At 43.9% G+C, this 21,798-nt stretch overlaps 1 protein-coding gene across 2 annotated transcripts in view; it reads right to left on the bottom strand.

The window, feature by feature from the left end:
* The window catches only part of USP7 (ubiquitin specific peptidase 7), a 90,350-nt gene extending 68,998 nt beyond the window's left edge, over positions 1-21,352 (bottom strand). Inside the window, exon 1 of one of the 2 annotated variants that reach the window (XM_081338111.1) lies at positions 20,821-21,352. In XM_081338111.1, the coding sequence (XP_081194237.1) occupies positions 20,821-20,929 (109 nt within the window). In that variant the 5' untranslated portion in view covers positions 20,930-21,352. The remainder of the gene's footprint in view (positions 1-20,820) is intronic. The other variant, XM_081338112.1, reaches the window with a different exon arrangement.
* Positions 21,353-21,798: the final 446 nt, after the last annotated feature.

Below are 21,798 nucleotides of genomic sequence, written 5' to 3'. Positions count from 1 at the left end.
GACAATCACTTCAATATGAGCCAGCAGTGTGCTGCAGCTGCCAAAAAAGCCAACACAGTGCTAGGCTGCATTAACAGAGGGATAGAATCAAGATCAAGTGAAGTACTAATACCACTTTACAATGCTTTGGTAAGGCCACACCTGGAATACTGCATCCAGTTTTGGTCACCACGATGCAAAAAAGATGTTGAGACCCTAGAAAGGGTACAGAGAAGAGCAACAAAGATGATTAGGGGGCTGGAGGCTAAAACATATAGGGAACGGTTGCTGGAATTGGGTATGTCTAGTTTAACGAAGAGAAGGACGAGGGGGGACATGATAGCAGTGATCCAATATCTCAGGGGCTACCACAAGGAAGAGGGAGTCAAGCTATTCTCCAAAGCACCTGAGAGCAGGACAAGAAGCAACGGATGGAAACTAGTCAAGGAGAGAAGCAACCTAGAACTAAGGAGAAATTTCCTGACAGTTAGAACAATTAACCAGTGGAACAACCTGCCTCCAGAGGTGGTGAATGCTCCAACACTGGAGGTTTTTAAGAAGAGACTGGACAGCCATTTGCCTGAAATGGTATAAGGTTTCCTGCCTGAGCAGGGGTTGGACTAGATGACCTCCAAGGTCCCTTCCAACTTTATTAATTATTATTATTATTATTATTATTATTATTATTATTATTATTATTATTATTATTATTATTATTATTATTATTATTATTGAAAGAAGCAACCTGAAATTAAGCAGAAACTTCCTAAAAGTGAGAATAATTAACCAGTGGAACAGCCTGCCTTCAAAAGCGATGGGTGTCCCATCACTGGAGGTTTTTAAGAAAAGACTGGACAGCCACTCGTCTGAAATGGTACAGTGTCTCCTGTGTGAGCAGGGGGTTGGACTAGAAAACCTCCAAGGTCCCTTCCAGTTCTATTCTTACTAGGACTAAGGGAAACCAATGCCATACCCAATCTCTGACCACTTTCTATGAAACAGCAGGGCCCTCTCTCCTCTAAAATATTCCCTAAAAAGGTTGGGCACAGGGATGACAGCCATTTAACACAGCTGGATCAAGAGGGAGCCCCTTCAAGCAGCTGCACATCAGTGCCTCCTTTTTCAAGGAAGAAGGCGCTGCTCCCTCCTCCCTCAATGATGCATTGATTTCCTCGCTCGCATTGTCTGGCTGCTCAGAGGAGCCAAGTGGAGCCAAGACCTGGTTTGTAAGCAGTTGAGCGGACACTGCAGAGGACCCTCTCCGCTTCATCACGATCCACAAGAAATCGAGGGTCATGGTGCAGGATGGTAATCCAGTAACTTCCTTTGCAATTCAGCCAGTAAAATAGCCAACCAGTCACAGCAGCGTAAAGAGCTGAAAGTGGTTAGAATGCAGTATTGCAGACTAATTCTGCTGACTGCCAGCAGTTCGATCCTGGCTGGCTCAAGGTTGACTCAGCCTTCCATCAATCTGAGGACCCAGATTGTTGGGGGCAATGTGCTGACTCTGTAAACCACTTAGAGAGAGAGGGCTGTAAAGCACTGGGAAGTGGTATGTAAGTTTAAGTGTTATTGCTATTCTAGAGATCAATGAAGGTTGCGACGTGGTGTCTGCCATGCTGGGGAAAATGTCACGCAACTGCTGGAAACCGAACAGATCCACTGGGTAACCAAGGTGGAATGTCTTATTTGGTTCTACCTTCTTCTGGACCTCAATAGTGGAGCTGTGCTGATCAAGAAACCATCTGCTTAGGACAAAAATGTATATAATGTCCTCTAACCTCAGATAAGTTGAAATAAAACTATTTCATCTTCCCTCAAGCCTCCTCTAATTATGTCAATCTTGAGTATTCAATCATTTCCTAAGGACGGAACTCTTACCCCCAAAACAACCACTTACTGTCTTGTGACAGCCCACTGGCAATCTTGAGAAATTCTCATCCTTTTCTTCTTTCTTGCAGGTCCCCCCATTCATGCAAACCAAACAATCCTCTTTTTTTTCTCTCCTCCCCCAATTCCATTCACAAGCACCCCCTAAACTCTTCTAAAGCTGAGGGTGCAGAATACTCAGACAGCAGATATTTAATACTTAATAATAATAACAATAACAACAACAATAACAATAACAATAACAATAAGAATAAGAATAAGTTGGAAGGGACCTTGGAGGTCATCTAGTTCAACCCTCTGCTCAGGCAGCAAACCCTATACCATTTTAGACAAATGGCTGTCCAGTCTCTTCTTTAAAAATGCCACTGTTGGAGCATTCACAACTTCTGGAGGCAGGTTGTTCCACTGATTAATTGTTCTGTTAGGAAATTTCTCCTTAGTTCCAGGTTGCTTCTCTCTTTGGTTAGATTATTTCATAATCTAATCACAATATGCCCTCAACATCAGACAGGTTCCAGAAGAGAAACAGATTGATAATTGATAGCCCTTGCTGGCAGACCATCAGATCCCTCCCATTTTCAGGAAAAATTACCCACCCCCCCCCAGGAAAAATGCATAGAAAAAAGAAAGTATAACATTGTACATATTTTATCTATTCTGCATAAATGAGTCCCATATCTTGTTATACTCCTCTAGGTCTATAGGTCATCTGCTCATGGGTGGCAACCAGGTCCTCAGTCCAAGGGCAACTTATCACTCCAATGCTGCAACCTCAGTCTTGTGGCCATAATAAGGGCACAGAGGATCCCTTTACATTGTCTGGTTGTCAAACTCCATGTGATAGGTGTGTAATTCAAGAGAATATTACCTTAAAATTTTAGATTTTGTGGTAAAGTCGTATTTATATATTTACTTTCTCCCAAAATTTAATAAATATACATCATTGAAAAAAAAAAGTATTTTAAGGAAGTATTATCCTTATTACATCTCCAACAGGTCTTTTTCTACACAAATATAGTAGTCTCTTCCCCCCCAAAAAAGCAAATCCCCCCTTAATTACTGTGTTAATGACCACAGTCCAAACTGATGGACTGTGGTGTGGTCAAATCATGTTTGTCCTATGATAAAATTTCAATCTAAGAAACAAAAGCAGACAAGAGCAATTTTGATATTTGTTTTGGGGGGAGATGTATTTTGAACCCAACTTCCATGTAAGATTTAAGGTGCTAGTTGTTGTTGTTGTTGTTGTTGTTAGTTGCGAAGTTGTGTCCGACCCATCGCGACCCTATGGACAATGTTCCTCCAGGCCTTCTTGTCCTCTACCATCTTCTGGAGTCCATTTAAGCTCACGCCTACTGCTTCAGTGACTCCATCCAGCCACCTCATTCTCTGTCGTCCCCTTCTTCTATTGCCCTCAATCTTTCCCAGCATGAGGTTCTTCTCCAGTGAGTCCTTCCTTCTCATTAGGTGGCCAAAGTATTTGAGTTTTAGCTTCAGGATCTGGCCTTCTAAAGAGCAGTCAGGGTTGATCTCCTCTAGGACTGACCGGTTTGATCGCCTTGCAGTCCAAGGAACTCGCAGGAGTCTTCTCCAGCACCATAGTTCAAAGGCTTCAATCAATTCTTTGGTGCTCAGCCTTTCTTATGGTCCAGCTTTCACTGCCATACATTGCAACTGGGAAGACCATAGCCTTGACTATAAGCACTTTTGTTGGTGATGTCTCTGCTTTTTAGTGTGCTATCTAGATTTGTCATGGCTTTCCTCCCCAGGAGCAAGCGTCTTTTAATTTCTTGGCTAAAGTCCCCATCTGCAGTGATCTTGGAGCCCAGGAAAATGAAATCTGTCACTACCTCCATTTCTTCCCCATCTATTTGCCAGGAATTGAGAGGGCTGGATGCCATGATCTTGGTTTTCTTAATGTTAAGTTTCAACCCAACTTTTGCACTCTCCTTCTTCACCCGCAACAAGAGGCTCTTTAGTTCCTCTTCACTTTCTGCCATTAGAGTGGTATCATCTGCATATCTTAGGTTGTTGATGTTTCTTCTGGCAATCTTAATTCCAACTTTTGATTCATCTAGCCCTGCCTTTCTCATGATGTGCTCTGCATATAAGTTAAATAGACAAGGTGACAGTATACAGCCTTGCCGGACTCCTTTCCCAATTTTGAACCAATCAGTGGTTCCGTGTCCAGTTCTCACTGTTGCTTCTTGGCCCGCATATAGGTTTCTCAAGAGACAAATAAGATGGTCTGGTATGCCCATCTCTTTAAGGACTTGCCACAGTTTGTTATGATCAACACAATCAAAGGCTTTAGCATAGTCAATGAAGCAGAAGTAGATGTTTTTCTGGAACTCTCTAGCTTTCTCCATGATCCAGCGTATGTTAGCAATTTGATCTCTAGTTCCTCTGCCTCTTTGAAATCATGCCTGTACTTCTGGTAGTTCTCGATCCACATATTGCTGTAGTCTATCTTGTAGAATTTTAAGCATAACTTTACTAGCATGAGAAATGAGTGCAATGGTGCGATAGTTTGAACATTCTTTGGCACTGCCTTTCTTTGGAATTGGAATGTAAACTGATCTTTTCCAATCCTGTGGCCACTGTTGAGTTTTCCAAATTTGCTGGCAAATTGAGTGTAGCACTTTTACTGCATCGTCTTTTAAGATTTTGAATAGCTCAGCTGGAATACTGTCACCTCCACTAGCTTTGTTGTTGCTCAGCTTTTCTAAGGCCCACTTCACTCCACATTCTAAGATGTCTGGCTCGAGGTCAGTGACCACCTCATTGTGATTATCAGGGACGTTAAGCTCATTCTTGTATAGTTCTTCTGTGTAATTTTGCTACCTCTTCTTAATCTCTTCTGCCTCTGTTAGGTCCCTGCCATTTTGGTCCTTTATCATGCCCATTTTTGCATGAAACGTTCCTTTCATCTCTCCAATTTTCTTGAAAAGATCTCTGGTCCTCCCTATTCTATTGTTTTCTTCTATTTCTTTGCATTGTTCATTTAAGAAGGCATTATCTCTTCTAGCTATTCTTTGGAATTCTGCATTTAATTGGGCATATCTTTCTTTTTCTCCCTTGGCTTTCGCTTCCCTCCTTTCCTCAGCTATTTGCAAAGCTTCCTCAGACAGCCATTTTGCTTTCTTGCATTTCTTTTTCTTTGGGATGGTTTTGGTTGCTACTTGTTGTACAATGTTGCAAACCTCTGTCCATAGTTCTTCAGGCACTCTGTCTATCAGATCTAATTCCTTAAATCTATTTGTCACCTCTACTGTATATTGAACAGGGATATGATTTAATTCATACCTGACTGGCCTAGCACTTTTCCCTACTTTCTTTAATTTAAGCCTAAACTTTGCAACAAGAAGCTCATGGTCTGAGCCACAGTCAGCTCCTGGTCTTGTTTTTACTGACTGTATAGAGCTTCTCCATCTTTGGCTGCAGAGCATATAGTCAATCTGATTTCTGTGTTGACCGTCTGGTGATGTCCATGTGTAAAGCCGTCTCTTGGGTTGTTGGAAAAGAGTGTTTGCTATGACCCTCGTATTCTCTTGACAAAATTCTATCAGCCTGTGTGCCCTGCTTCATTTTGTACTCCAATGCCAAACTTGCCTGTTATTCCAGTTATCTTTTGGCTTCCTACTTTAGCATTCCAATCCCCCATGATGATAAGGACATCATTTTTGGGTGTTAGTTCTACAAGGTGCTGTAGGGCTTCATAGAACCGGTCAATTTCATCCTCTTCAGCACCGGTGGTTGGGGCATAGACTTGGACTACTGTGATATTGAATGGTTTGCCTTGGATTCGAACTGAGATCATTCTGTCATTTTGAGGATTGTATCCCAGTATTGCTTTTCCTACTCTTTTATTGACTATGAAGGCTACTCCATTTCTTCTGAGGGATTCTTGCCCGCAGTAGTATACCTGATGGCCATCTGAATTAAATTCACCCATTCCTGTCCATTTTAGTTCGCTGATACCTAAGATGTCGATGTTTAGTCTTGTCATCTCTTGTTTGACCACGTCCAGCTTTCCTTGATTCATGGATCTTACATTCCAGGTTCCTATGGAGAAAAAAATCTTTACAGCATCGGACTTTCCTTTCACCACCAGACATATCCACAGCTGAGCGTCCTTTCGGCTTTGGCCCAGTCGCTTCATTCTTTCTGGCGCTACTAGTACTAGCCCTCTGCTCTTCCCCGGTAGCATATTGGACGCCTTCCGACCTGAGGGGCTCATCTTCCAGCGTCATATCATTTTGCCTTTTGGTATTGTCCATAGGGTTTTCATGGCAAAGATACTGGAGTGGTTTGCCATTTCCTTCTCCAGTGGATCACGTTTTGTCAGAACTCTCTGCTATGACTTTTCCGTCTTGGGTGGCCCTGCACGGCATAGCTCATAGCTTCATTGAATTACGCAAGCCCCCTCGCCACGACAAGGCAGTAATCCATGAAGGGGAAGGTGCTAGTACTTACCTTTAAAGCCCTACATGGCTTAGGCCCGGGATACTTGCAGGACCATCTGCTGCCGGGAATGAATTCCCATCGCCCAGTACGCTCACACAGAGAAGGCCTTCTCAGGGTACCGTCGGCTAGACAATGTCGGCTGGCAACCCCCAGGGGGAGAGCCTTCTCTGTGGGAGCGCCAGCCCTATGGAACCAGCTCCCCCCTGAGCTTCGGATGGCCCCAGATCTCCAGTCCTTTCGCCGCGGCATCAAAACACTCCTTTTCCACCTGGCTGACCTGGACTGACAGGGATTTTAATTATGTTTTTAATTTTTTAACTCTAATTTTTAATTTATTTTAATTTTAATTTTAATTTATTGTACAGGGGCCTTTAATTTTAATTTTATCTTAACTTCTGTTTTTATTGTATGTTATTGTTGTTAGCCGCCCTGAGTCCTTCGGGAGATAGGGCGGCATATAAGTCCCAATAATTAATAAATAAATAAATAATTTGCACTGCTTTAAATGTTAGCTATATAGAACGTCTAAGCCTTGATTATTCTGCGATTAAATGTAATCCAGAAACCTTTTTAAAAGTTGGGGAATCTACACAGGTATATTTAATAATTATGTGGTTGTAAATCCACCTTATCCAAAGAACAGGTTTTGCCAGAAAACAGCAAAAAAGTCACAAAATACAAGCAGATGACCACGGGACTCTGCAACCAGTTGTAAACACAAGCCAGTTGCCAAGTGCTCAAAATGTGACCAACTGGGTTGGCAGTCATAACTTCAAGGACAGGTCATAAATAACTTTTTTTTGAGTCCATGATCATTTTGAATGTTTGAGTGGCCAGTTATACTTCACACACACAGTGCACAACTGATTAACACCCTTGACAGTTTAAGAAACAAAGTACAATGATAATAATAAATAAATAAAGAGATGGCTTCTTCTATGCTCTCAAGATATCACAATAAAATCACATTTCAGAAAATGTTATTCCAATCTTTCAGTCAGGTAAAACTCAACACTCCTTTGCTTCCCTCCTCTTCTGAACGATTTATAAGTTGAGGAGAACAGAACACCAAACGACACACCATTCAAAAGAGGCACAGCCGTGCATCATTACCCAGAACAGCATTTATTCCTCTGGCCACCCATCTCAGCCATGTGACTCTGATAAGCCTCAGACAAGATACAGAGATTAGATCTATGCTGACTTTTCACAGTGACTTGCACAAACTAGATTAACAAACTTTGTCTGAATCGGCAAGTTTTTACCCTTTCCTCAAGTGGAAACCGTATTTTCATGCAATTCCAGAAATCCAAAATAACTAATTGCACCTGACTTGCAATCACAATAGAGGATGGTAAAGGTAAAGGAGTCCCTGTCAATTTTACTCCACTAGTTGTTGCTGATTATAAGGGGTGGTGTGCTCATCTCTGTTTCATGGCCACTGAGCCAGCAGAGTCCCAAGACATTTCCGTTGTCATGTGGCCAGCATGATGTCACAGAGCGCTGTTACCAAAGTGGTACCTATTTATCTACTCACATTTGCATGCTTCAAACTGCTAGGTTGGCAAAAGCTGGGGCGAGGATGGGAGCTCTCCCCATTGTGTGGCGCTGGGGTCTCAAACTTGGGCTGCCGGCTTTCCAGTTAACAAGCCCAGCATCTTAACTACTGAGCCACCGTGCTGCCCTGATGGTGCAGCGGTTAAGGGATGGAGGATGCCATCTGTAAAATTCAATTTTTTCATACTTGAGGCACACCTTTACCCAAATACACATTAGGAGAAGGGATACCTCATAATTTATGACATCTATAAATATATATTGCCGTTGTTGTTGTTGTTGACTTACCTTTAATCCTGGCTTAATAATATAGGGGCAAATCAAGGACCACATGTACCTTTCAACTCCTGTTTTACAACAACAAAACATCCATCCCTCAGTGGCCAAAAAGCTAATTTTCAATAGCAGGTTTTTTTCAACTTCTCTCCTTAAATAAGAATCACAATGGATGTCTTAATTCTAAAGCCACCTCAATATTATATCTAAAAGACTTCCCTCTGCCTATTATGGTGATGTTATCACTCTATGGGCCAAAAACAGAAACAACAATTGCAGAAAAAGTATGCCTGCCCTACAAAGTCAATTCCAAAACATATCAGTTAAAGGATATCTATAGTATAGTACTCAGCTTTTCTGAAATTATCATTTTCACTTTATCCATGAGGTATTGTTATTATGGACAAACACAACACTATAGAAGGGAGGAGCGGATAAGAGCTGGCGCAAGTATATAATGAAATCAAAATTCTCCCAAATTATCATTAAGAACTTCTTGCTTTTCTCATTTTTTCCCAAAAGGAGAGGAAAACAAAGATGCTCAGGGATAATAGACCGATATGCATGTTATTGTTGTTGTTAGCTGCAAAGTTGTGTCCGACCCATCGCAACCCTATGGACAACGTTCACAGACTTAACGTTCACAGACTTAACGTTCACAGACTTAACCAAGCCCTACAACGCCTCTCATTATTTGAGATTCTTGATCCTTGGTGAAGAGGTCTTACCTCAAACCTCAGTCTTTATCAATGTTGGATCTTTTTAGCTGTGATAAGAAACTTTAAAAAGGTCAGACCTTCAGTTTCAGTTTCTTCTTTTATTTTTCATCAATGAAGTTGTCTAAGAATAATTTACCTACGTAGTGAGCAGACTGCTTAGTAGATATGAGCAAGAGTGTGTTGTTCAATTACAATTCCATTTATCTAGCCAGAAGAGCAACACTGTGGTCTATACTTTCTCACTTTGATTTATAAAATATTTTATTAGCCATACAATTATCTGATTTCTGGTAGACAATATGAACAGCAGCCCAACAGGTGCTTATGGAAATCTAAAATATTTCTGCAGCTATAGTTAAAAGCTTGTCTATGACCTCTGGGAGTTTAAGTAAATTAAATAATGCCACCATTACTGTGTAAAACTATGCTTGAAACTTTCTACCCTTCACGCCAAATCTTCAAAATTATCTAAAAAGCTCTCTTTGAGAGAGAGTGGTTGGCCCAAAGTAGGGCAGCTGGATTTCATGGCTAAAGCAGGACTTGAACTCACAGTTTCCTGCTTTCATGGCCTGCTACCTAGTAACAACATATTTCAGATTTCTTTCTGAAATGTATACATTTTCTGAACATAGGTAAAAGTAAAGGTTCCCCCGCGCATGCGTGCTAGTCGTTTCCGACTCTAGGGGCCGGTGCTCATCTCCGTTTCAAAGCCGAAGAGCCAGCGCTTGTCTGAGGACGTCTCCGTGGTCATGTGGCCGGCATGACTAGACGCCAAAGGCGCACGGAACGCTGTTATCTTCCCACCGTTGTGGTCCCTATTTTTCTACTTGCATTTTTACGTGCTTTCGAACTGCTAGGTTGGCAGAAGCTGGGACGAGTACATGACTATTAATGCAAATAAACTTTTGTAAGTGAGCCATTTCATACACTTCCAGCGTAATCTAAAAACCTTTTAGAATATACCCCACAGTCCATTTTCATCAAACAAGTTGAAAAAGACAGATTGTGTCCTGTTCGTATAAAGGCAAGTGTATTTAGAATTTGAGGATTTCAATGCATATTAATTGCACTATTCCAACGGTGAAATGCAAATTTGAGAAAATATGTGTAGTTCACACATTGTACCAAATCAAAATTTTGTTTTGACTAATTCTAGTTTGATTGTGCATCCAAATCCAAAAGGTCTAAATCACACCAAGCACAAGCTTCAACCAGTGAAGGAAGGGATCAACTAGAAGCAGGGAGGTTGTGAGTGCTGGTCTTGCCTTGGGCACAAAGTCAGCTGGGTGATCTTGGGCCACTCTCTCTCAGCACTACGAAGGAGGCAATGACAAAGCACTCCTGAAGAAATCTTGCCAAGAAAACTGCAATGACTTGCCAGGAATCAGACATGATTTTTGGGGGGTGGGGGGCACCCGTCTTGGCTTACCAAATGTTGCCCTCAGACTATATAAAGGTGGCATTTTTGTTCACCCGATGACTGGACTACTGCAGCATGCTATACCTAGGGCAGTTCTTGAAGATCACGCAGAAGCAACAGCCGGTACGTATGTATGTATGAAATGTATTGGCCGCCCATCTTACCATTGGATAACTCTGGGCAGCTTACACTTACATATACCACAGTACATTTCATTGTTGTTTTACGATTTACACTGGTTACCAGTTGCCTTCTGGGTGCATTTCAAGGTACTGGTTATGCCCTGTAAAGCCTTTCATGGGAAATGGCTTGGCTATTTGAGGGACAGTTGATCTCCGATATCTGCCCAGGAAGATGGGACACTGGACGTGCTACAAGTGCAGAGTGTCACCCAGGAAGCATATCTTCCCTCTCCTCCCATGGTTCCCAATCAGAGGGTTTTCCACACGTCACTGAAAATTTGGCTTTGCTCTAGTTTTGGGGTAAGGCAGCTGTTAGGTGGCTGTCAATTTTCTTTAGGTTGTTTTATTTATCCCTTCCAAATGGTCAGGATTTTCTTTCTTTCTTTGGTCTTTTATCACATAAGCCACCCAGAGTTGATAGCCTCTAAACAAATAAATACCAAAAGAACCAATAAACAAACAAACAAAACAGGCTTGAGCTGGAAACCGGGCTGATTTCTATCCTGATAATGAGAATAAAACTAATAAATTAATATTATGCGCAACCTGCCACTCTTGTTCTTGTCAAAATATAAATGTAGTTGAGAACTTGGCATGCTTGTCAATATAACTATCAGTAAAATTTCAGTGAGAGAAGAGATGTGCCTTGGGAAATTCTTTCAATGCTTGTAATTCCTTTAATTCCATTCTACAAGTCCCAGGCACTGGCAGACGAGCTGTGAGGCTTCACAATTTTGTTGTCATTGTCCCCATTTTCCTAACAATTATCTATATGAATCTATAGCAACCCAAGGATTTGGGACAAGTTGGAGCCCATCACCAGATAACTCCTGCCTCCACACCTTGACAGCCACTTCCAATTATTGTTTTGTCATTCAAAGCAGTACAGGTCCAACTGGTTTCTCTTCTGTACTTTATATACACAGCATCACTTTTCTGGGATAACAACCTGAAAGTTATTTCAACTAAGCCATCCCAAGAACTCTTCAAAATAATTGTTATGTCTTGTCCAATATCCTGAAAATATCACAAGGCTGCAGCACTGTTTTAATATCAAATAAAATACTACTTACACGAGGTCATTTGAAAAGGATAATTATAGTCTACATATGAGGGGCACTCACCCAGGTACCTTCTACTGAAAAAGGAAGAAGGTGACCGTCATTCCTATTTTTCCACATACACTGGCTTAATTTTTCCCCTCCCACATAGCATGTATCTCTTGCTTCTGATTCAGACATTAAAAAGCCATGTTGGATTGTTCTACATATTTTTTTAACTCAGAACTTTATTCCAGATGTCTGCGGATAATCCAACCAAAAATATGTTCCTCAATCATTTCGAGATGTTCTGGAAGATTTTCCCAGTGCCTTCATTCGAAGATTAGGTTAAAGGATTTCTAACATTTTTGTTTTTGGCTTCCTTGGCAGTTTTTCATTTAACATTTCAAAACATCTACTTTTGAAAGCCATGAGTGCTAGATTTCATGTTCAGTTTCATGAGCTATTTTAGTTCAAGATATCTAAACATGTTATTTATTTGTAGCACACATTTATCCAGTATATGGAACAATAAATGAAGACAACCATTATTACCCTTTTACTATGGAAGTCTTCTGATTTCATTTGCCTTCTAAATATTTCTCTGAATATTTGCTGAGTCAGTATGTCATGTCTTAGTACCAAAATTATCTTTTAGATTTGGTATTTATGCTAGCATAAAGTGATGTTGCTGAAAATTGACATTTCAGGCTTTCAGCTTACCATTATGCCTCTCCCTCCAATCAACATGAACCAATCCCATTCGGTTCCTGCTTAGTCCTTATATGCCCCTTAATGCAGGTCCTGTGTGGCCCACAATGAATCCAGCCCCCCAACAATTTACGCCCTTTCCCTTTATGCCACCATTAAGACCCTTAGTTTAGTCTACCTGATGTTTTCATGTGGAAGAAAGAATTTCAGAGACGGAAGATCCTAGTTCTCAACGACTTCCAAGCAACAAACTGGACTCCAGGATCTCATATTTCCTCATGTCACTGGTGGCAATAAGTCATAACTAGTCTCCACCCCAGCATTCACTATGCAGGCCATTTCCGGCCAGACTCCACCTGTTGCAAGTAACAATTTCTAACAATTAAATAACCCAGTACCAGGAGCTTTCCATCTCCTGAAGGAATGCCCCACTTCTTCCCAGGATGAGCTCCTTCATACCAAGTATTTCGTCAGACACACATCTTCCCACAAGATCCTCATTCTCCATTTTGTTAGGGGAGCAATTATAGTTAGTGGCCCAGAAAACTGCATGGAGCGAGCTTTTCTCCTCCCCCAGTTTCTTCCGGTCAGTAACTTCTTTTCCCCAAAGAAATAGTTTCTCACATAAATTTTTTTTAAAATAAATAAATAAATAAATAAATAAATAAATAAATAAATAATAGTAGAAATAGTTTCCCACAGACAGGAATTTAACGCAACACGCTCACTTCCTTATAACCAGCTGGCAGTTGGTCCTATGAGATGCCCATTGCATCACACAACTCTGATAATCCTGTTGGCTTTGATCTTCCACAGGTTACATAGACACAAGTACATAATTGGACTAATCAAGTGTCCACGGCATGTTATGAAAAATAATAGCTATTCTGTATTCCTTTGCACTGAGTTAATGTAGAGAAGATAAAGCAGAGAAGGGACACAATAATAAGGTTTTCCAACTTTGTACCAAACAATGGTCATAATCAAAATATACACCAGCACAAATGTTAACACAAAACAAACCATCTAAAGAGAAGTTACATATGCCCAAGCAAGAGCGTCTTATTAATGAAAATGCCTAGCCACTTTCTGTTTACCTAAGTGGGAGATTCAGAGACACCCATCCTCTCTCTCCTCCCTGGTGGCTCCTCCTCAAAAGGACAAGGATTGTTAAGGTTTAGTAGAGACACATTATGATGACACCCAACAAAACTTACTCGCAGCTATAATATGGTTGGGTTCATATCCTTGAAGGGTTATCAAATATCCTGAGCCTCAGGCTCCTCCTCTTCTGAAGCAATTTAAGGAGTTAATGGCTTTCCCTCCAAAGAATTTTAGTCTACTTGTACGTGCACAAACTATGGCTAGTTTATCTGTGATATAATAAGCTAATTTTGAAATGTAGGAAAGAAGTCATTTATCAAGAAATATGCCACCACAGATCAAACACACAAAACATTAAAAAATTGTTTTTATTAAAAACCTATGCATGCCTGAACCAAACACATGATACTATAAGTTACTCTTGACATTAACCAATTTGTTAACTTTCAGAAATAGCAACAAATAGCTGAAAACAGAAAATACAACTTAAATCTTCAAGTGATGGGCTCTTAACTACCAAAAATTTTATTATGGTTCATCACACAGGTGTCTAGACAGGAGTTGGCATTTTTACCCACCTATTGAAACCTTCCAAAGACTGGGATAGGCAGATGTTGTTGTTTGATGGTGTTAAAGGTATCTTTGTAGGATGTAAGTTGTTCCAAGTCAAACTGCCTTTTGCAATTGACTGGTAGGGATTTTGTCAATGTTGATGGTGTTCAAGTGGTGCTCCAGATGTTTTGGGATTGCACCAAAGGCACCTATTACTGTTGGAACTATTTTTGCTTTCTTTTGGCACAATCATTCAATTTCTATATGCAGGTCTTTGTGCTTTGTGATTCTCCCCCCCCCCCAGTTCTTTCTTTTCTGTTGTCTCCAGGTACTGCCACATCTGCTATCCAGACTTTTTTGTTTTTCTAATCGAAAATTATGGTTGGTCACAGTCAGACATATTAGATTGGATTTGGCATTTTTACGCAACTATCTTTACCCATCTTTCCCAAGGACCTGGGATAGGCTGATGTTGTTTGATGGCATTAAAGAAATTGTCATGGGATTTAAGCTGTTCCAAGTAAAATTGCCTTTTGCAACTGACTAATGGTGATTTTGTCCCATTATTATTATTTGGGGGACAGTAACATGAAGGGAAAATGAGGTTTAGTATAAAGAGGAAAGGAAAAAAAGGCCTTACATTGACTCTTTCAACAATTTCAATTAAATCTGCTGAATTGAACTAGAATCTATTGGGGTTTTACTTCATGTTCAGAAAATAATTGTACTGAATAATTTATCAACCCAAGTCAAATTTAAAAACCTGAAAAATTAGGAAAGGAAGCCTTCCCTTCTGTACCTCCAAGTACCTCATTCACTAATTAATAAAAGCAGAAATAGGAAAAAAGTCCCAACCCTTTTCAAATATTTTCACATCAACAAGCAACTCAGATATGGCTTGATAATGTGGGCCGTCAAGAATCAAACAGAATGTTTGTGATGTCCTGCATTCTCTCTGGTACATTTTCAAGTGCATGTAGTCAGGAGTAAAAGTAAAGGGCTATAATCAACATCTCTATTACGGTGTCCAACTTTAAAGACTTGTGGACTTCAGCTACTACAATTCCCTAGCCAGCAATTTTGGGAGTTGAAGTCTAGCCAAGGCTGGACATCCCTGATCTACATGATGGAGGGGCATCTCTGGTATTCTTACAAGATGTCAAGAAGGTTGAATTTCAGTTAGTCATGTGAATAGTTTCTTCGCAGAGAAATTACCATATATTTGAGTCCCTGGAAAAAAATCAGACTATTTCTCACTGACATCTCTCTGATCTGTTCAAGCAATGCAAAAATGGAACTCTTTTTTCACCTTGTGCAATTTAGTTGCTTTGCTCGTCTCACATCAGCAACAAATCTATCCTTTTAGTTAAATAGTTTTGTTTTTATGAACACAAATCCTGGCTCTGAACAACTCAAGAAAACAAAACAAAAACCTGAAGTTTCATTAGAAATCAATCTGTTGCTACAAGAATCAAAGTATAAGAAATGCAAAGTATGTGGTAAAACCAAATAGCTATACTGCAGATAAGTGGATGTTTTCCAAACTAATGTTTACTTCAAAGGAATTAAGGACAAAATTGAAGCAATCAAGGATTTGACTTGTACCTTAATATGAGTTAATCAAGATACAAATTAACATGAGTGTCAGCAGCAAAATGAAAAACATCCTTCCAGAAATAGTGGAATGGACATCTGACCAATGTTTTAAAAAATGTACTTGGTCACATTCTCAGAACTCAAGAAAAAGAAAATATCCACTTAGCCTTCAAGCAGTATCTGCTGGAAAATTATACCAGCATTTTCTTTTATTATACTGGTTAAAATGCCAGTACAAGAATCTCTATTTATATCTAATACTTTATTTACAATCACAATCAGTACCCTTGTAACGAAGTCCAAGTACAGAGTAGTGGGTGTTTTTGACAGTCTACTGCAGTTTTTCTCTTTAATCTCTATACAACTGATTGTTCTCCTACTCCGTACTTGCATTTTGCAATGCATCCTTGTAATTCAAGTTTGCTCTCTTCTTGCCTCTCTGCTCATTGTTTCCATAACCTGAAGTAAAAACTTTCATGTTATTAGTAGCCCTTGCTTAATGACTGGCCACTTAGCAGCCAATCGAGGTTCTAACAGACACTTCCCCAAAAGGTACTTATCCTGTTTCAGAATTCTGATGAAAATACCTCAATCACATGGTCGCATTTTGGCCACTGGGGATTTTACAATTTTACAGCCAATTGCAGCGTTCCATAGTCACCTGGTCCTGATTTATGATGTTTTTTGCTGGTTTCCAGCCTTTGGGACCAGTTTCTGTCAAAAAAATAATGCCCATAGCAATCCACTGCCTTGCTTTATGAGTGCAGTGTTCACTTTATGACTGCCGCCCATCACTTAATGACCACCACCACCAAAAAAAAATATCTTAAAATCTGGTTGGTCATCTCAACTCATGACCCTCATGACTCACAATGGAAATTCTGGGCTCCATTATGGTTGTGAGTAACGTTGTATTTGTTTTTTTGGGGTGGGGTGGGGGGGTGTCCTCCAGACTTTGTTCTTGAACTGCCATCATTCCTTTTTCCATACAGTGTTTCTGGCTCAGCTCACAGCTTCCAGTGTCCCACCTATCTCCCTGATAATCCCAAATCTGTCAGAATCTACTACTCCTATTTTCAAATCATACCTTTTCTCCTTTGACAACATTGCAAAATATATCTTTCCTTTAGTGTAAAAACTAGCTCTACTTCCTGGTCATCTTTCAACTGATCTACTTTAAAAAAAACCAAAAAACAACAAAAACAACAACTCCAAACCCACACGTCACACTCTATATCCAAAATTCACTACCCAATGTACTCATCACCTGCCTTCAGTCAGACTAAACTACCTTCCTGTTTATCCTTCTTTCCTTTCACAATCCTCAGTGACCTTATCCTTCTTGTGCCCCATTGCCTATCCAGTTTCTCCACTCGCAATTATGCAGTTTTTCTACTTCCTCAATTCTCCCTCTTTCTCCTGCTGCCTATATTGCTGGAATTGCCCCATCCGCTTCCTACCTTTAAATGCCTCCTCAAATCTAAATTTAATGTGGAGCCTTTGGCAAAAGCAAAACAAAATTACCCCACAACCCTTAGACCCTTTTACTGTAATTAACCTAAAGTTTACATAACTGAAGTAACTCCATACTTTTCTCCCCCTCATTCTGCCTTTGCTTAAATCTGTTCCTTCCATTGAACCCTGAATCCTTTTGGATAAGCATGTACAGGTAGTCCTCTACTTACATCAGTTCATTTAGTGACCAAAGTATACAACAGCACTGGAAAAAAATGATTTATGTTTTCCACACTTACAACCTTGCAGCATCCCATTGTCATGTGATCAGAATTCAGATGCTCAGCAACTGACTCATATTTATGACGGTTGCAGGGTCCCAGGATCATGTGATCACCTTTTGCAAACTTCTGACAGGAAAAGTCAATGGGGAAGTCAGATTGACTTAACAACCGTGTTGTTCGCTTAACAACGGCAATGATTCGTTTAACAACTGTGGCAAGAAAGACTATAAAATGGAGCAAAACTCACCTAACAACCTTTGGGCTCAGGTGTGGTTGTAAGTCAAGGATTTTCAGTATCTCACCATTCTTTTTATAAAAATGTGGTGCCTTTAATTGACAGCATGCTAAGTACAACTGTGCCTGTGGGACGTGGAATAAATAAACTGTTACTTTCACACCAGGAACCCAGATTAGGGTTCCTTCAAAGAACAAGATGTGAAAATGGTTCAATATCACTCATTTTGGCCATGTCACGCAGGGGAAAGCAATTATGCTTGGAAGAGTTAGCAGTAAAAAGAAACCAGTGGCTGGACACTATCAAAGCTGACACACACACCCCCGCCGCCAGAGCACAGAGAAAGATCAGAAGATGGGGAGAGATCTGGCCCAAAGAATCATCAAGAGCCGACACGACTGGATGGATATCATCATCCTTCACCATCCTTGATTCAGCCTCCCATCCTTCCGGAAGGTCGGTAAAATGAGGACCCAGATTGTTGGGGGCAACAGCCTGACTCTGTAAACCGCTTAGAAAAGGCTGTAAAGCACTGTGAAGGGGTATATAAGTCTAAGTGGTATTCCTATCATCATCATCACCTACATGCCACTGAGGTTATAATTATGCAGAATGAGAGCCGACAAAATATTATTTACTAAATAAGTTTAAAGCAATCATTTTTGTTCACTCTTTTTCTTGTTGAAAGATTTGCTGCCAATTTTTTTAAAAAAGTAACCCCAAAACACCAACACAACTTTCATATACCCCAGTTCCATCAACTACTAGGGCTCAACCATCCTATTTACATTAATGTGATAATCCCATAAATAAATCCAACAACTCCAACCTGTTCTTGGTTTATAAGGCAATTAATAGGTGGGAAAATAAGGGAAGGAATAAACAGCACGGAGACAGCGGATAAGCCAAGAGTTTTCTCAAAATATACAACTTATTGTTGCGAGGCTCAGGAGAGACAGGGGACACATTAACAAGCAATAATTCATCACCACGCATGAAATCCACTAGTTTAGGCAACTTTGAAAAAGGATTAGGTAAATTCCTGGCAAATAGGTTTATCCATGGCTATTACAATTATTAAAGCTCTATACAGAAGCCTCCATGGACAGTAGCACTATACCACTGAATACCAGGTCATACAAATAAAGAGTAAGGAGCTCCTGCCACTTTCATGTCATGTCCTAGATAGGCATCATCTGCTAGGAAGATGGATTTTTTTGGCAATGGGATAAAGAATCAAAAAATCCTGGACAAAACCTCAAACAACTTTTCTATAGTTCGGGGATGGTGAAATAACTGACTTTCTAAGTATTTGTTACCTCCTCAAAATACTTACACTTCTAAGAAAGTGTTACTTTACATTCAACAAACTGCTTATGGTGATTACACAAAAATGTGAATTAACACCTAAGAGAGTTTAAAATACAGCTTTTAATTCATCTGAAGCAAAACATGTACACAAGAGAGAAGGCCCTAGTATACCTCATAATATTTTTGTTACTGTTAACTGGACAATGTCATAGGCGAGAACAGAGGATCCTTAAGCTAAGCTGGGGCAAAACAAACTGAGAATTGTATCTACATTCAATTCATTTTACAAGTAGTACTCAGTTCTTTAAATATTGAAATAATAACTAGGACGTCAAGGAGAACGATCTTTAAGTTCTACGTAAATGGGAAGGAAATAAGAATGGCCCACTGAGGTTCAAGCAAGTCTTAAAAAGAAGAAACAAGATTAAACAAAGTTCATGCCCCATGACATGTAGGTCAGGACTGTTTTACTCCATAACTTGTGCTTTTTTTCTGAGCTGTCACAAAGTAACACAATTCTAGTCTTTGCTGAAGTCCTAAGGCTGCATGTCTGAACTGTATTATTTTGGACTGCACGAGTGACTACTTCCTCATCCAGAGAGGCCCCTACTTCTTACCATGTTCCTATGTGCAGTGTTTTACAGAGCATCCAAAGTAGTCTAAACGCTCTTTATTAAGGCCAGAAAATTCCCTACCCACCTACTTCTTTTAGAAAAAGATGATCCTTAAAGCACGCAACCCTGTCACTGGATAATATAAACAGGAAAGTTTTAAGATCCCACTGATAGGAGAAACTTCCTAACAGTGAGGACAATTTAACCAGTGGAATGCCTCGCCTTGGGAAGCTGTGGGCGCTCCATCCCTGGAATGGTTCGGTTCTCCTGCTTAAGCAGGGGGCTGGACTAGAAGACCTCAGGGCTCTCCCAGCTCTATTCTGATGGATTGAAAGAGGAAAGCAGGACCGGGAGAAATCAGCGCTGCGGGGAAGGATGAGCTCCTGGTCTGGGAGGTCGGGAGCAGCATCCTCCGGGGGGGAGGGGGGAGTGAGGAGGGAAGGCTTCCTCCTCTCGCCCAGCCAGCATGACTGAGCAGGGACAGGGGCCTGCTGGCTCCGGGCAAGCAGCGCAGCGTAGCGCAGCCAGCCTTCCGCCCGCTTCCCCGCCCCGAAAGCCGGGGCGCTCTCTGTAAATAACCCCTCCGAGCTGCAGCCGCCGCCGCGTCCCAATTAAAAATGGCGAGCATCTCGCGTGGCCGGCTGCGTGCAGGCTACAATGGGAAGGGGCCGGAGGGGCTTTTAAAACCAAACCCCCCGCCAAGGCCGAGCGGCTGCCGGCGCCTCCCCGGGGCCGAGCGTCGCGCATTCCCGCAGGGGCGGCCCCCTCCCCTTTGCAGGCTGCCCTCCCCTCCCCCTCCCCGGGCCAGGACACCCCCTCCGTCGCCCGCCCGCCAAGCAGGGAAGCCTCCGCCCCTCCCCCCCGCGCTGCCAAACTTTGAAACTCCGGCCTGGCGCGAGACGGCAGGCGCCTCCCCCGGAAGGGGGGCCCGGGCAGGTCTTCCCAGGGGCCGCCCGGGCTGCCGGGCCCCACACCCTTGCCCACCGCCGCCCGCGGAGCCGCCCGCGGCCCGGGGGCTGCGGGGGGCGCAGCGGCGGGAAGGAGCCTCCGGGCCTGCTGCGGAGAGGCCGCCCTTCCCCTTCCGAGGGGGGAGGGGCGCAGGGGGACCGGGCCACCGGGCGGGGGGGGCGGCGGGGAGATGGCGAGCCCCACCCAGCGCTGCTGGGGAGCCGGTCCAGGGAGGGAGCTCTCCGGCCCGGCGATCGGGACCCCCGGCCGGGGGCTTGCGGCCCCGAGCGGCGCGGAGGGCGGGCGACGCTGGGCACCCGGAGCGGCTCCGGATTGGGGAGATCGAGCGATCAGCTGGGACGGGGGGGCTGGCGGAAGCGCCGGGGGGGAGGGGGGGAGGGGGCGCGCCCCGCTTCACCTGCGCGGGTGGCGGGCAAGGGGGAGGCCGGGGGGGGGCTGTCCCGGCGGAGGGGCGCCTACCTTCCATCTCCATGTCCTCCGGCTCGCTCAGCTGCTGCTCGCCCGGCTTCGGCGGCGGCGGCGGCGGCTGCTGCTGCGGGGGCGGCGGCGGGTGGTGGTGGTGGTTCATGGCGGCCGCCGGGGGCCCCTGGGGCGGGGGCGGCGGGGCGGCGGCGGGCGGGGCGGGGGCTTCCTCGCGGCCTTCCTCGGCGGGCGGCGGCGGCAGGGAGACGCGCACGTATTTGCTGGCGATGCGCCCAATGGCGGCGGGCGAGGCCGAGGGAGGCCGAGGCCCACCCGGCGAGGGCTGCCGGCTCCGGCGGGAGAGCGGCCCTGCGCGCCCGCCTGGCTCGGCCGCGGCTCCTCCGCCGCCGCCTCCTCTCCTCCTCGCGCTCTCAAAATGGCCGACGCCGAGTGTCACATCCGCATGGGCGCCCCGGCCGGGCCGGGCCGGGCCGGGCCCGCGCCAACGCCGCCGCGAGAGTCAGGAGGCCCGCCGGCCCTCGGGCCCCGGGCCTCCGCCGCGCCGCGGACTCGCCTGCCGCCTGCTTGCCGGCCCGCCTGCCTGCCTCTCGGCCGGCTGGCTCGCTGGGCAGCGGGAGCGGAGAAGGCGCGGAGGGAGCAGCAGCCAGGAAGGAGCAGCAGCACCGCCGCGGCCGCCCCGGGAACAGCAACCGACGCCGGCGCCGCCGCCGCTGCCGCCGCCGAGGAGGGGGAGGAGCCGAGGGGGAGGGCGGTGCGCGCCCCCGTGAGGGGAGGTGGGGGGCAGGCGGGCTCCCCCCCCCGCGCGCGCCCCCGCCTGCGCCCGGGCTTCTCCCCGACCCGCGCGAGGCTCTCGCCCTCTCTCTGTGGGGGGTGTGTGTGTGTGTGTGTGTGGCGGGGGGGCGGAGGATTTGCGCCCCCCCGGAGGACCTGCAGCGGCGGGGAGGGCGAGAGGGGGCCGAGAGTGGGGAGGGGGGTCCCGCCGACGGCCCTGGCATCTCCCGCCTGGCAAACGGG

The sequence above is a fragment of the Vipera berus genome (assembly GCF_964194415.1).
Source record: "Vipera berus genome assembly, chromosome: 13".
In the NCBI taxonomy this organism is placed as follows: domain Eukaryota; kingdom Metazoa; phylum Chordata; class Lepidosauria; order Squamata; family Viperidae; genus Vipera; species Vipera berus.
The sequence above is the reverse complement of the archived record's forward strand: the minus strand, read 5'-3'. Positions and strand labels throughout refer to the sequence as shown.